At 40.6% G+C, this 15,794-nt stretch overlaps 1 protein-coding gene across 1 annotated transcript in view; it reads left to right on the forward strand.

Annotated features, from left to right (window-relative positions):
• The window catches only part of Spast (spastin), a 53,401-nt gene that overhangs the window by 17,142 nt on the left and 20,465 nt on the right, over window positions 1-15,794 (forward strand). The window contains exons 3-9 of the mRNA XM_029531206.1: window positions 293-376; window positions 3,664-3,759; window positions 9,143-9,330; window positions 10,918-11,051; window positions 11,273-11,366; window positions 14,384-14,458; window positions 15,200-15,271. Of these exons, the coding sequence (XP_029387066.1) occupies window positions 293-376; window positions 3,664-3,759; window positions 9,143-9,330; window positions 10,918-11,051; window positions 11,273-11,366; window positions 14,384-14,458; window positions 15,200-15,271 (743 nt within the window). The remainder of the gene's footprint in view (window positions 1-292; window positions 377-3,663; window positions 3,760-9,142; window positions 9,331-10,917; window positions 11,052-11,272; window positions 11,367-14,383; window positions 14,459-15,199; window positions 15,272-15,794) is intronic.

The following is a 15,794-nucleotide window of genomic DNA, read 5'->3' on the forward strand; positions in this document are numbered from 1 at the left end:
TTTATATGAGTACACTGTGGCTGTCTTCAGACACACCAGAGGAGTGCATCAGATTCCATTACAGATGGTTGTGAGCCACCATGTGGTTGCTGGGAATAGAACTCAGGACATCTGGAAGAGCAGTCTGTACTCTTAACCTGTGAACCATCTCTCTAGCCCTTTTAATTTCTTTATAAAGAAAGACTCTGATTTTGCATGAAGGTAACTGGAGTAACCTTGAAACACTGTTAATAAGGAAATGTAGATACTTGTTAACTAATTCTTCCTTTGTTTTTTTCTTTTTTCCATTTAGGTGAACAGTATGAAAGAGCTAGACGCCTTCAAGCCAAAATGATGACTAATTTAGTTATGGCCAAGGACCGTTTACAACTTCTAGGTATTAACTAATTTATTCCCTAATTATTTCTGAAATAAACTTGAAATGCTTACTGACTCTTACATTGTAGAGGACTGGACACACACATAGTTCAGTGATGGAGCGCTTATTTAGCATGTACCAGCCCTGGGCTCAGTCTCCAGCTCCACATAGCATGTGCCCAGCCCTGGGCTCAGTCTCCAGCTCCACATAGCATGTGCCCTGCCCTGGGCTCAATCTCCAGCTCCACAAGAAGGGAGGCTTTGTTGTAGGTGGAATACATTAATAATTTCAATTTTGTTTGTTTATTTTTCAAGACAGGGTTTCTCTGTGTAGCCCTGGCTGTCCTGAAACTCCCTCTGTAGATCTGGCTGGTCTTGGACTCACAGAGATCCACTTGCCTCTACCTCCAGAGTGCTGGGATTAAAGGTGTGAATCACCACTGGGCTATATCTGCATCTCCCTTTCATATTATTATACAACACATTCTTAATATATTTTATTCCATTTACAAGTATTTCATGTTTTTCTCAAAGACGCAGACTCTTCTAAAGTAAAATCATGAAATATGATCATCACTAAAAAATACCAGTAATTATTTTTATTATTTATTTATTTTGAGACAGGATCTCTCTACATGGTCTTGTCTGTCCTGGAACTCGGTATTTAGACAAAGCTGGCCTCAAACTCACAGAGATCCTTTTGCCTATGCTTCCTGAGTGCTGAAATGATGTGCCATCATGCCCAGTGGTGATTACTTTCAATATCAACCAAAACAAGTACAAAAAAATGACCAGTGTCCAGGTTTGTTATGATTTAGTAACAAATACTTGTATTATTATTATTATTATCATTACTAGTATTATTATTTGATACAGGTCTCAGTGTGTAGCTCTGGCTGTCTTTGAACTTACTATGTAGACCAGGCTAGTCTGGAACTCACAGATTTGCCTGTTTCTTCCTTCTAAATGCTATGAATTAGAGGAGTGTACCTCTATGCTCAGCTAGAGGGTTTTAAAGTAGAGATGGGTGGTAAGATTTTTCATCAGTGAGGTGGCTCGTTGGGAATTAGATGTGAAGAGCTCAGGGAAGCAAGGCTGTTTTAGTTTAGGTAACTGCATTCATCTGCAGCACCTTAGTCATTTAAAAAGAAGCATTAGTCTCTCAGTTGTAGGAGGGATAAAACCTAGGCTCTTACACACCCTCAGGCCCTCCACCACAGAGCTACAGCCTCAGTTAATGCTTTAGTAATAGAGAGAAACTGAAGCAAGGCCACAGTCAGTGGTGTGTGTATGTTTGTCTGTGTATGCACGTGCATGTACACAGGTAAAATTGTAAATTCTATGTGTATACCTATACTTTTATTCCCAATCATCCAAAAAACTAACATTCTAATTTCTTATGTCTTTGCTATGTAATGAGTATTTCTGGTAATGAGTGTTTGGGTTAATAAAAAAGACACTTAGCCAGAATTTTTTTTAACTTATGCGTTTACTGACACTAGTTGTATCTCAGTATTTTGATTTACAGAGCATTATCATTGAGAAAAATCAGATGACCTACCTCCAGTTAACTGAAGTAAATAGAGAGGATCCAAGGTATATTGTATCAGCCACTTCTAGGATACAAAAGCTGCTCACTGCTTTGTGCCTTGTATACAAAGAGTAGCTGCTATTTAACCGGTCCCAGCGGCATGTGATACTGCACCGTAAACCAAGCATGGTGCCTACCTGTCTGACTTGAGGAATATAAGTCTAAAAGGTCCTATGTATATTCTGCTTTCTTTGTTTGGTTTACTTGTTGGGTGCTGATAATTAAACCAGAGCCTTGCACATATTGAGTGTGTATTCCACACTAGGCTACATATATCTAGCCCCTGTGCTGCCTTTATACATGGATTCATTGGCTTGCTAGTACAGAAGAAAACAAACTTCCTTCAGCAAAGCATTGCTGGAAAAAGGTGATCCCTTATTTGGATGAGACAGGTTACATAGCTCACGTATATCACCTCAGGAGCATGGCTGGAACCCTGCATGTAGGTTACTGTCAAAGTTGGGGAGCAGGGTTAGGGCTACAGCCCTGCTGCTGGAAGCGAAGCGTCAGCCCTCATACTCTGGGAGCAGGGTGGGACTCTGTCTGTCTAGGGCTGTTATTTGAGATGGAGTAGGGTTGAAACACATCTTTTCATTGATTAATTAGATCTTACAGGCACATGACACAGAATTTTAAAGTATAACTACCATCTCTTCCATACTGTGTCCAAGTGACCCATTGGTGTGTGTGTATATATGTTTGCAAACAGTTGGATACAAAACACATAGTTCATCATGCTGGTCCCCTAGCCCTGTGGCATTTACTTTTAGCTAAATATGACCTTGTTTCCTTGTGTGCCACTTTTAAGTTTGATTTCCTCTTAAAAAATTCCTTTTTATCTTAATACTGTACTTCACTGTAAAGCCTTTTTTTCCAGTAGGCTCTTTGTTGTGTGCAGTTATTTAAAAATTGTGTTTTTGGGGGCATGGTAGTGTGGGCCTTTAATGCTAGCAGATCCCAGTAGATCTCTTGATTGAGAGCCAGCCTGGTCTACATAATGAGTTTTATGACAGCCAAGGCTATATAGATAGACCCTGTCTCCAATGATAGTAATCATCATCATCATCAAATACAGTTATGCTCTAAATTGCCAATTATATTTAATTTGTTTGTAGGTAGCAAGAACAATAGGCATAAGCTGGGCATGGTGGCTTTAATCCTAGCACAGGAGGCAGAGGCTTTCAGATTTCTGAATTCAAGGCCAGCTTAGTCTACAGAGTGAGTTCCAGGACAGCCAGGACTACGTAGACCCTGTCTCAAAACAATAACGACGACAACAAAACCATAGAAGCCCTGGCTGTCCTGGAACTCACTTTGTAGACCAGGCTGAACTCAAACTCAGAAATTCACCTGCCTCTGCCTCCCAAGTGCTGGGATTAAAGGTGTGCGCCACAATGCCTGGCTCCATAGATACTTTTTAATCTACATGTCACTATGGTAACTTGATAAGCAGCCATCACTTGCTGTTGATAATAGTGGTAAGTAACTATCTTAGGCTGCCAGACTAAGGTATATTTTCAACATAGCCTTTCACATGTTAACTTCTGTAACTTTTCATATGAGTGCTTACTAATTGCATATTTTAGAGAATATTTCATATATCTGCACAAACTTCAGTTTGACACCTTTGTAACACATTAACAATTTTCCACACACATTTTGTTTATTTTTCTTTTTTGTTTATTTTGTTCTTTTTAACCCCCTCTGTTGCATAGAGAAGCTGCAACCAGTTTTGCAATTTTCCAAGTCACAAACGGACGTCTATAACGAGAGTACTAACCTGACATGCCGCAATGGACATCTCCAGTCAGGTAGGTTTAGGGCAACTAACATAAACTAAAGCTTGCGTGCAAAATGAACTCTTGCTTACCCTCTTGTTGACTTACTGTATAGTAGAAGGTGTGACTGTTTAGTTTTCACAGGATTGGTAGGGAATGCGCAGTATCCTCACTGTTCGTTCGTAGTGTCTGAGTGAGTGCCTGACAGGTTTAGTAGACATACTCTAATTATACTATTTGCATTTTTTTCCAGCTTCCTACTTACAGAGAATAAAATATGGGGAGGTGGCATCTACTTACTGCCTAGCCCACTAGCCCTTGAAGGGTTCTCAATAAATCTGCTATTTTAGAAAAAATATTTACATGTATGTATGTATGTATATGTGTATGTGTGTGCTTGTGAACATGTTTGGAGGGCAGAGGACAACTGAAAGAAGAGATTAGATTCTCTCCTGCCACCATGAATGTCCTGAGATTAAACTCAGGTTGTCAAGCTTGGCAGCAAGAGTCTGCCACTGAGCCATCTCACAAAGCTTCATTTGTTGTTGTTGCTGCTGCTGCTGTTGTTGTTATTGTTGTTTTTGAGTTTTGTCTTTGGGACAGGGTCTTACTGTGTAGCTCTGTCTGGCTTAGAACTTACTATAGAGACCAGGTGGCCTTCACTTCCAAACATCAGTCTGCTCCCGCCTCTGCTTCCCCACTGTTGGAATTACAAATGTATTATACCATAGCTGTACTTAATTGTATTTATCTGTTGAGTCAGGGTCTCACTAGTAGCTATGGCTGGCCTGGAAAACTCTGTATAAATTAGGCTGGTTTCAGCTCAGAGATCTGTCTGCCTCAGCATCAAAGATTGGGATTAAAGTTGTGCACCACCACACACCTAGGCTGTACACTCCTTTAAATGCTGAAAATATTTTCATTTTTGGGATTCGTCTTCTCTTCTTTCTCCCCTCCCCTCCCTCTACCTCCAACCTCTCTCTCTTGAGACAGGGTTTCTCTGTGTAGCCCTGGCTGTTCTGGAACTCTCTTTTTGTTGACCAGGCTGGCCTCAAACTCAGAGATCCACCTGCCTCTGCCTCCCAAGTGCTGTAATTAAAGCAAGTGCCATCCATAGCTGGCAGTGTGGGGGCTTTCCTTTTTATGTTTTTCATATGGAAATTTTACTGTTTTGTTAAATAGTGTATATGTGTTTCCATATGAATAATATGAATTGCTTTATCATGGTACTTGTTAGACACTAAAGCTTCACATTCCAAGGAGATACATTTTTTTTTTTTAAAGATTTATTTATTTATTATATGTAAGTACATTGTAGCTATCTTCAGACACTCCAGAAGAGGGCGTCAGATCTTGTTAGGGATGGTTATGAGCCACCATGTGGTTGCTGGGATTTGAACTCTGGACCTTTGGAAGAGCTGTCGGGTGCTCTTACCCACTGAGCCATCTCACCAGCCCAGGAGATACATTTTAATAGTGTTATTACTATGGAATGAATCTGCATTGTAACTTTTGCTTATCTACTCTGATTAAATACATAAGAAAAGAAAGAATTAAAAGCCTTTGCTTTGTTCTGGTGGAAGAAACTTCCTATTTTAGGCTTCCTGGGTCTCAGTTGGTTTTGGTTTTGGTTTGGTATGAATTTTGCCCAGGCCTTTAGACATGCTACAAGGTAGTTCGCTTGGTTGCTGGTTTTGTTTTGTTTTGTTACTTTTTCAGCAGTAGTTTCATGTCCAGGGCTATTGGTTGAGGTTTTCTGAGACAGTGTTCTCACCTCTAGCTGGAAGTTACTCAGCAGCTCAGGCTCAAGTGGCTCTCCTAGCTGACTCCTGAACGACTGACTCATCATCCCCACTTTACCCAGGTTTGTACTTCAGTTTTATTACAGTAAATATAACTTCAAGTTGTAGGGTATAAACTTTAGATTAGACTATGAAGTAGCTGCTGGTTTTTATTCATTTATAGCAAGCAAATTTGAAAGTTTACTTCTTATTCTTACTTAGTTTTTTGAGTACTAGGGAACGCAACCAATGCCTGAGACATGCTACTCAAGGCTCTGACACTGTGACCAAAGATAAAGGAGGGTCTATTATTTTGGCGTGTGTGTGTGTGTGTGTGTGTGTGTGTGTGTGTGTGTGGTCGGTCTGCATCTCTGCCTTTGCACCATGTCCGTCCTGGCCTTGAACACAGAGGTGAGCCTGCTTCCGCCTCCCAAACACTAGCATTAAAGAAGTGTGCCATCACATTCAGCCTGAAATTTCTACTGATAGTCTTAGGCTTGTGTATTTTCAGTCTGAAGAAATGATTCCCCGTGACTTTATCCCTCGGAAGTGAGTGCCGTTACGCATTCTCCGGGATGCTCTTTTTTTTTTTTTTTTTTTTAAGATTTATTTATTTATTATATTTAAGTACACTGTAGCTGTCTTCAGACACTCCAGAAGAGGGTGTCAGATCTTGTTACGGATGGTTGTGAGCCACCATGTGGTTGCTGGGATTTGAACTCCGGACCTTCTGAAGAGCATTCGGGCGCTCTTACCTACTGAGCCATCTCACCAGCCCTCCGGGATGCTCTTATCTCACTCACATCTTGCTGGGGTACTTGCTTGCCTCTCCCTGTTGGTTGTATTTTCTGATTTGCTTACATTTTTGTACTGGACTTTGTTAATTTCTTAAGATTTCTTTATAATTGTGATTGTTTGGCTTGCATATATGCATGTGTACTATGTTCATGTCTGTTGCTCATAGAGGTCAGAAGAGGGTGTAAGAGCCACAGGGTCTTGAGTTATGGCTAGTGTGCGCTGCAGGGTGCTGGAACCAAACTCAGATTTTCTGTAGAGAGGTCTTAAACCGCTGAAATTTCTCTCTAGCTCTCCTCCCCATTTTTCTTTTTTAAAGGAAAAAATACTTCTTATGTTTATAAGTGTATTTTCTGTGTTCCTTGTGCATGTAGTGTCCACATAAGCCAAAAGAAGATGTCAGCTCCTACAGAGTTGGATGGTTATGAGCTGCCGTGTGGATACTGGGAACTGATCCTAGCTCTCTGCAAGAGCACTGAAGGCTCTTAACCACAGAGCCATCTCTCAGCCTCTTTTATTAATATTATCTGTACAACAATAGGTATGCACAGGTGTGTGGGGGTGCTAGCAAAGTCAGGGGGGTTAAGTTCCCTGAGAATCAGTTCCTGAAGCTGTAGTTTGAGGTGGTTGTGAGCCATGCACTGTGAGTACTGAGAATTAAACTTGGGTCCTCTGCAAGAGTGTAGTACGTGTTCTTAACTGCTGAGCCATCTCTCTAGCCCTCTGTTGATAGTTCAGGGCAGTGAATCTTTCATCTTAAAACCTTTGGAGATATAGCAGTAGTTTCAGCTTCTATTATGATTAAAATCATTCTAGCAATCATAGTCATTTATGTTCTAGGAGAATGATCCAAGGTGATCCAGACTGAGTATAAAAATCTCCGATTGTCAAAAATGTGTTGTAAATGATCACAAAGTAATCCGATGGCCAGGTTGGCCTAGTATTTAGGCTGTACATTCTGCTTGCCTTCGGGATCCTAGTCCTCCCCAGTAGCAGGTTACAACTCATTCTGAGTGCAAGGACGTCAGTGGAAAATTCCCCGGACATTTTTTAAAACTTGGAATTGTACTTGTTTCAGATCTTGTAATGATTTGGTTGAGATAAACAGTTTGGTTCTCCAAATAAACAAACTGATTCCCTCTACCTGTTTAAGAGTTCTTCATTTCTTTTAAAGGTATTTGGAAGCAAAACAAAGGTTTCTGCCTCTTGACCAGTCAAATTTACAGGGCAGTTTAATGTTTTTCTCTTTCGCTCCCCCATCCTTCTGAGAGGGTGTTGCTATGTAATGTAGTCTCGGCTAGCTTAGAACTCTGGGTAGACCAGGCTGCCCTGGAATTTGCAGTGATAGTGCCTGCCTCTACCTGCAGAGTGTTAGGATTATGGGATTATATGTGCCACCATGTCTGTTTTTTGAGATAGGTTATCTCTCTTATGTAGCTTTGTATGTCCTGGAACTCACTTTGTAGATCAGGCTGGCCTCAAATTTACAGAAATTCACCTGCCCCTGCCTCCTGAGTGCTGGGATTAAGTCTGTCTACCACTGTGCCCGGTTTGCTTTTTCTTTATCTTAAAGATAGTTTCACTCTCTGTAGCCCAGATTGGCCTAGGACTCATATGTAACCCAGGTTATTGAAGGCGTGGCAGTCTTTCTGGCTCAGCCTCAAGAGTACTAGGATTATAGTTTGAGCCACCCTATTTGCCTGGCTTATAGTAGACATCATATGAATAAGATTTTTGTTTTATAAGAATATAAAGTTGTATCTTTGTGCATTTTAAGACTATAATTTACTCATTTATTTATTTATTTGTGACATACATATCACATAAAATACTTGGCATACTAAAAGCTACAGCTCTATCCTCTTTCAGTTAAAATTGGCTAATGAAAACTTTTAGTGGGCATCGTTGTAGTCTTTCATATTTCATAGCCTTAAAGGTTCTCAGTCATGGCGGGGTAGATGACTCAGGCGTAACGTGCTTGTCATACAAACATAAGAACCTGAGCATGCTTAGCACCACGTAAAAGCCGGATGTGAAGTCAAGACCGTAATGCCAGCTGTGGGCTGAGGGTACCAGGAGCTCATGTGCCAGGCAGCCTAGCTCAACTGATGAGCTCCTGGCTCAGTGGGACAGTTTCAGATAGGAGGTTCCGAGTACCTGAGGGGGATGCCTGATGGCAGATTGGCCTGAGTGCACACACCCACACACGTGGACAGTCAGATGGGGGACTGTTGCTATTTTTCTGTGTATCCCTAGTGCCTTCACTGTGTTTTCTTCCTTAGTTATTTGGGAGCTTTATTTGCTTGGTAACTTTTATGTCTTACTTTCCCTAACAAGTGAAGTTGTTTTTACAAATACATTTCTTCATAAGAAAACTAGAATCTACAACAGGAAAGGGTAAACCTAATAACCAAATCTCTTTTTTCAAACTGTTTCCAAGTTATCCTGGTTTATTTTCCAGCTAGGGTCTTATTCTGAAATATTTCTAAATTTAAAAGCCTTTGATATGGGTGAAATGACTTGGCTGATAGGGGTACTTCCCTTTGATATGGGTTGGTGGCTTAATTTCCACCCTGGGACCCACGTGGTGGGAGGTGAGACCCAAAGCCTAAATGTTGTCTTTTGACTTCTACACTGCCACGACTTACGCACACTGACACACACACACACACACACACACACACACACACACACAATAATAATAATAAATAAAGATTGTTAACTTCTGGTAGCTTGGTTTGCAAATTTATTTCATTTATATAAGTATTGTTAATTGTTTTTTTTTTTATACTTACAATCAAAGTTTCTAATCATGATAGCTGTATTTTTTTCCTTAATAGAAAGTGGAGCAGTTCCGAAGAGGAAAGATCCCTTAACACATGCTAGTAATTCATTGCCTCGATCAAAAACTGTCCTGAAAAGTGGCTCTGCAGGGCTTTCCGGTCACCACAGGGCGCCTAGTTGCAGTGGTTTGTCCATGGTTTCAGGAGCAAGACCGGGACCTGGTCCTGCAGCTACCACACATAAGGTACTCTACACTAGTGAGTGTAACGTGTTTTCAAGTAGTAAACTTGGTTATGCTTGCTTCTTTGTATTAGTTCTCTATAATACAGAATTGATTGGTTTCCACAGTGTTACATGTAACTTTTTAATTTGCAAAAACTACTTGCTATTAAATACCTTAATTTAGTTCCTTTGAGAATAATTAGGTATTTTATATTGTTTACTTGCCAAGTCTTTTTAGTGTAATGTTGTATTTGTCATCTTTTTAAAGATTATATATAGTGTTCTACCTATATGTGTGCCTGCATGCCTGAAGAGGGCATCAGATCTCAATATAAACGGTTATGAGCCACCATGTGGTTGCTGGGAATTGAACTCAAGACCTCTGGAAGAACAGCCAATGCTCTTAACCTCTGAGCTATATCTCCACTTATGTATATTTCATTTTTATTCTAGTTTTAGATGTCAGATTATATCAGTCTTATAACATTAAACATATCTAGAGTTTTATTGTAATATTTTTTTTTTCCCTGAGACAGCCTAGAACTGTCTCTGTAGACTAGGTTGGGCTCAAACTCAGAGATCTTTCTGCCTTTGCCTCTTGAATGCTGGGTGTTGTAACTCTAAGAAGAATCAAAGTTATGTAACTTTTCTTTTAGAGTCCTTGGCTTTAAAAATATATTTATTTTTTCATGTGTGTTTGTGTGTAAACCTGTGTGTGCAGTTGAAGGTCAGAAGAGGGCATTAGGTGTCTGCCTATCTATTCCTCTGAGGAAGAGTCTGTGCTCCAACCTCAAGCTTGTATTCCCTTGGCTAGCCTGGAAGCTAGCAAGCCCTAGTGATCATCCCGTTTCCCTTGCCTTCAGAATTGGAGTTACAGACATGTACAGGGTGACTGGAATGTTATGTCAATGCTGCCACCCAAACCCAGTTCTTAGGACTTTGTAGGACAAGTTCTTAACTGCTGAGCCATTTCTTTGTCTTGCCTTTGGCTTTCTATAGTGACTTAATCTCTGGAGAAAAACTATTATATTAGCCCTCTTCATGCCAAATTTTTTTCTTTTTCTTTTTCTTTTTTTTTTTTTTTTTTTGGCTTTTTCGAGACAGGGTTTCTCTGTACAGTCCAGGCTGTCCTGGAACTCACTTTGTAGACCAGGCTGGCCTCAAACTCAGAAATCCGCCTGCCTCTGCCTCCGAGTGCTGGGATTAAAGGCGTGCGCCACCACGCCCGGCTCAATCTTTACAGTCTTAGTTCTTTTTTTCTTTGAGTCTGCTGTGTGTGTGGAGACCAGAGGTGGATGTCGGATAACTTCCTCAGCCACTTCCCACCGCACCCCTGGGGCTCACAGTGTGCTAGAGCAGCGGCTTGTGGGCTCCAGGAGCTGCCTGCTTGCCCTTGAGAGCTGGCAGCAGATCTGCTCCACATGCTCGCCTCACGTAGTGCTCAGGATCTACACTTAGGTTCTTATGGTTGTACGACAAGCATCCCACTAACTGAGCCTCTCCACAGCTTCAGATTTTCCTTTGTGTTTTATTAAATTCTCTTAATATTTATGGTGATTTATGAGTGAGAAGTCTAAGCTGTTTCACATTAAATTTTGTATCCTTCAAGGGTACTCCAAAACCAAATAGAACCAACAAACCTTCTACACCCACAACTGCAGTTCGGAAAAAGAAAGACTTGAAAAATTTTAGGAATGTGGACAGCAATCTTGCTAACCTCATAATGAATGAAATCGTTGACAAGTAAGTTTGCCAAGTATTTCAACTTCTATATATTTTTATTTATAAACTACATATGTGTTACATAATAAACATTTTGTTTGCTTTCATACTTAATTTTTATGGTTGTTTTGACAAATAAACAATATTCCTAGTTAACATGAAAATGACTGTTAGGCTAATACAGCACATTTAAGTAACTGAACAGTGTTTCTGTTGTGAGACTCACTGGCTATGTTTTCTAGTGGGACAGCTGTTAAGTTTGATGACATAGCCGGGCAGGAGCTGGCAAAGCAGGCGCTGCAGGAGATTGTCATCCTTCCTTCTCTGCGGCCTGAGGTAAGGATTATGTTAGCAAGTAACTGACTCATAGTAAATAACTCCAAGGTCATTGTTTAAGAAAAATATACTGGCCAGATGGTGGTGGTGCATGCCTTTAATCCCAGCACTTGGGAGGCAGAGGCAGGCGGATTTCTGAGTTCGAGGCCAGCCTGGTCTACAGAGTCAGTTCCAGGACAGNCTGCTCCCCCACTCCCGCATAATAAACCTCTCCCACGTGGAACACCTTGGCCTGGTCTGCTGCTTGGTTTATCTGCCCAAAATATAAAAGAACTACCCTCCCAACCCTTAAACACGATATTGACTAAAAAGTAGATATGCCAGGGCTGGTGAGATGGCTCATCGAGTAAGAGCACCCAGCTACTCTTCCAAAGGTACAGAGTTCAAATCCCAGCAACCACATGGTGGCTCACAACCATCAGTAACAAGATCTGACGCCCTCTTCTGGGGTGTCTGAGGACAGCTACAGTGTACTTACATATAATAAATAAATAAATCTTTAAAAAAAAGTAGATATGCCTTTATCACTCCCTGCTCTTGGTGGGAGGCATCTGTACTAAAGACAGGAATATAGCAACTAAGAAGACTTCAGAGAAACTGACTGAAGGCCCGTGAGATGGCTGAGTTGGTAAAGGTACTGCCACCAACCCTGAGAACCAGAACTCAATCCCACGGACACACATGGTAGAGGAGACTGATTCCTGCAAACTGTCCTCTGACCTGCACACACACTGTGACACATCCATATACTGCCCCGACTCAAATAGATACATTTGATATTTTTTACTTTAAGTTTTTTTTAAAGATTTATTTATTTATTATATAAGTACACTGTAGCTGTCTTCAGTCACTTTTTTTTTTTGTTTTGGTTTTTGTTTTGTTTTTTTTTTTAAGATAGATTTATTTATTATTATATGTAAGTACACTGTAGCTGTCTTCAGACACTCCAGAAGAGAGCATCAGATCTCATTACAGATGGTTGTGAGCCACCATGTGGTTGCTGGGATTTGAACTCATGACCTTCAGAAGAGCAGCCGGCGCTCTTAACCATCTCTCCAGCCCTTCAGTCACTTTTTTCTTCTCTCTCTAGCCCCTGCTCGCTCTGGCCCAAAGATTTATTTATTTATTATATGTAAGTACACTGTAGCTGTCTTCAGACACCCCAGAAGAGGGCATCAAATCTAATTACAGATGGTTGTGAGCCATATGTGTGTGTGTGTGTGTGTGTGTATAAATTTATATTTATATGTGTGTCTACATATATATGTGTAGACACACATATATACATCCCACATTGAATACTTGGGAAGTAGATATAGGAGGAATGGGGGTTCAAAGGCTAGCAGGCACACAAGTTCAAGGCCAGTCTAGATTATATAAAACCACACCAGAAACAAGACCAAAGAAAACATTTTAGTTAAAAAAAAAAATCTTAGCTGGGTGTGATGGCACGCCTTTAATCCCAGCACTCGGGAGGCAGAGGCAAGCGGATTTCTGAGTTCGAGGCCAGCCTGGTCTACAGAGTGAGTTCCAGGATAGCCAGGGCTACACAGAGAAACCCTGTCTGGAAAAACCAAAACCAAACCAAACCAAACCAAACCAAACTTTTACCTGAAGCCAGCAGAGTTTCCCATGGCGACACACATTGGCTCCTTCGGCAGCAACACTCAGGACACTCTGCTTCTTGATGTGGAGCATCTGTTAAGAAAAGGAACACGGGAGCCGGGTGTGGTGGCACACGCCTTTAACCCCAGCACTTGGGAGGCAGAGGCAGGCGGATTTCTGAGTTCGAGGCCAGCCTGGTCTACAGAGTCAGTTCCAGGACAGCCAGGACTACACAGAGAAACCCTGTCTCGAAAAAGACAAACAAACAAGTTTGGTTTGCTGTATATGGCACTGTTGTGCAATTTTTAAAATTAACTAGCATAATTATCGTGTTTCAGTGATAATGCAAGATATCCCATTTATCCCATCGAGTACCCATTTCTGGGTCACAGTCATGTCAACAGCTAGTGGAAGTCCATAGGTTGTATGGCTGTTTTCCTCAGTCATTTGTGTCCTCTGTGGTGTTTGTCACCTATGGGTACCGACTAAACTAGAAGCTATTGCTAGGTATTGCTTTACCAGTTCATAGGTTTTTCTTTTTCCTTTCTGCTTTTTTGTTTTTATTTATTTATTTTGTGTGAGAACACTGTTGCCCTCTTCTGATGTGTCTGAAGAAAGTATCAGATCTCATTATAGATGGTTGTGAGCCAAGATGTGGTTGCTGAGACTTGAACTCAGGACTTTGGAAGAGCAGTCAGTGTTTTTAACCATTGAGCCATCTCTCCAGCTCTCCTTTCTACCTTTTTTCTTTGTTTTTCTTTTCTGGATGAAGTTTTAAAATATTGCCCAGGAAGGCCTTGAAATCATGGTCTCCAGTAGTTCTCTCTCAGACTCTTAGTAACCAGTAACTCCTACCACCAGGCCCACTTTTGTCTACTTAAAAACTTTTTTAGCTAGTGCTTATCATTCCAAGTTACGAAATTACCAACTAGTTTGACTGGTAGTTACATTTTTGCTAATACTCAAAATGAGAGTTAAGACAGGGACAGAAAACATTTGTCTTTTATGAACCAAATTTATGTCATGGGTCCCTTGGGGAGCATACCGTAGCTTATAGAATGAGCTACAGGGCAAGCCACAGATGATAGTTTATATATAGGCTGAGTAGTAATGTAGCAGACTGACCATTAATTAAAACCAGCTCATTACAGAAGGAATCATACAATTGCAGAGCTAAAGAGAAGGGGAAGGCATGTTGTGTGGCACACACCTATCCCAGCATTTGGCAAAATCAGGTGGATCTCTTAATTTAAGGCTAACATGGGCTATGTGAGTTCCAGGCAAGTCAGGGCTACATAGTGAAACACCCCTCCTTCATGCCACTGCCTGTCCCCCAAAAAGATGTTTTTAGATAGAAATGTCTGGCTAATCTCTCTGGAGTCATAGCTGTAACCAATTTCTGTTTTATAAAGTTGTTCACAGGGCTCAGAGCTCCTGCTAGAGGCTTGTTACTCTTCGGCCCGCCAGGAAACGGGAAAACAATGCTGGTAAGAATGCTATCAAGGTTGAGGATTCTACTGAGATATCAGGAATCCTGGGACGAAAGCTGTATATGGTTCCCAGGTGTATTATTTATGCCTTCCTGTTGTAATATACTTTCTGAGTTTTTTAAATAGTTGTCATGGAAACCCGTGTGTAACCCTCAGTAGCATGTTTTGGTTTTGTTTTGCAGAATACTTACTTGACTGATGAGCTGTCTAATAACTTCTAGAATTTTTCCATCTTAACAAGTTAGTTTGACTAGTTAGTATGCTATTGGCTTTCTTGTAGTGTTCCTTGGCCAAAGTCTTTTACCAGAAACTGAATACCTATATCTTTATTATTCTTTTGTTTTGTAAAAACAGAAAGATATTAAAGGCATGGTAGCATATACCTTAATCCCAGCACTGAAGAGGCAGGAGGATTTCGTCTGCATAGTCAGTTCCAGGCCAGCCATGGCTCTACAGTGAGATGTGATCTCAAACAACAAAACCAAATAGGAAAAGAATAACTGTTTCTTCCTGTTTAACTTTCCCTGGCCAGTATCTTCCTACCAAAGAGAAGAGAATCCCTCCCTAATTCTCCCTGGTAAAGAAACACAGTGTGTAGACTCTTCTCATATCAGATGCTGGGAGTCATGTTTATTTCACCTCTAGAGACTCTGTTGTGGTACTTTAATGTGGTACTTTAAGCCATCTTTTAAATACTCAGAATACTGAACTAATATATTTATTTTCTGATTTTTAAAGGCTAAAGCAGTAGCTGCAGAATCTAATGCGACCTTTTTCAACATAAGTGCTGCAAGTTTAACTTCAAAATATGTAAGTGTTCTTTTCTTGTATTTTTGTGTTTTTAAATTGCTATCTTAAGTGCTATTATGTTAAATAAAATGTTAACATTACAGAAAATTGTTTTTCTGTGAGTTTTATGACTGCCGTTTGTGTATATTGAATATCAATCTTCATGGTGCAAAATTATATGTACTTTATCTATTTTAAAATTAGAATTATGTTGTTGAACACTGTCATAGTTCGGTAGGCCTAGCTTATCAAAGTGCCATAAGCTGGCTGGATCAAATACCAGAAATTTTTTGCACAAACAAGTGGGATGTAGCAGTACATATTTAGGAGTCTGAAAGTCCAACACCAAAGTGTTAACACTGATAATAGCTTGCCTTGTAGATATATCTCTTCGGTTACTTCTGAGTTCAAATTTCCATGTGTTATAAGAAATAAAGTTTTGAGCTGGGCATGGTGGCGCACACCTTTAATCCCAGCACTCGGGAGGCAGAGGCAGGCGGATTTCTGAGTTCGAGGCCAGCCTGGTCTACAAAGTGAGTTCCAG

The sequence above is a fragment of the Mus pahari genome, chromosome 18 (genome assembly GCF_900095145.1).
Source record: "Mus pahari chromosome 18, PAHARI_EIJ_v1.1, whole genome shotgun sequence".
In the NCBI taxonomy this organism is placed as follows: Eukaryota; Metazoa; Chordata; class Mammalia; order Rodentia; family Muridae; genus Mus; species Mus pahari.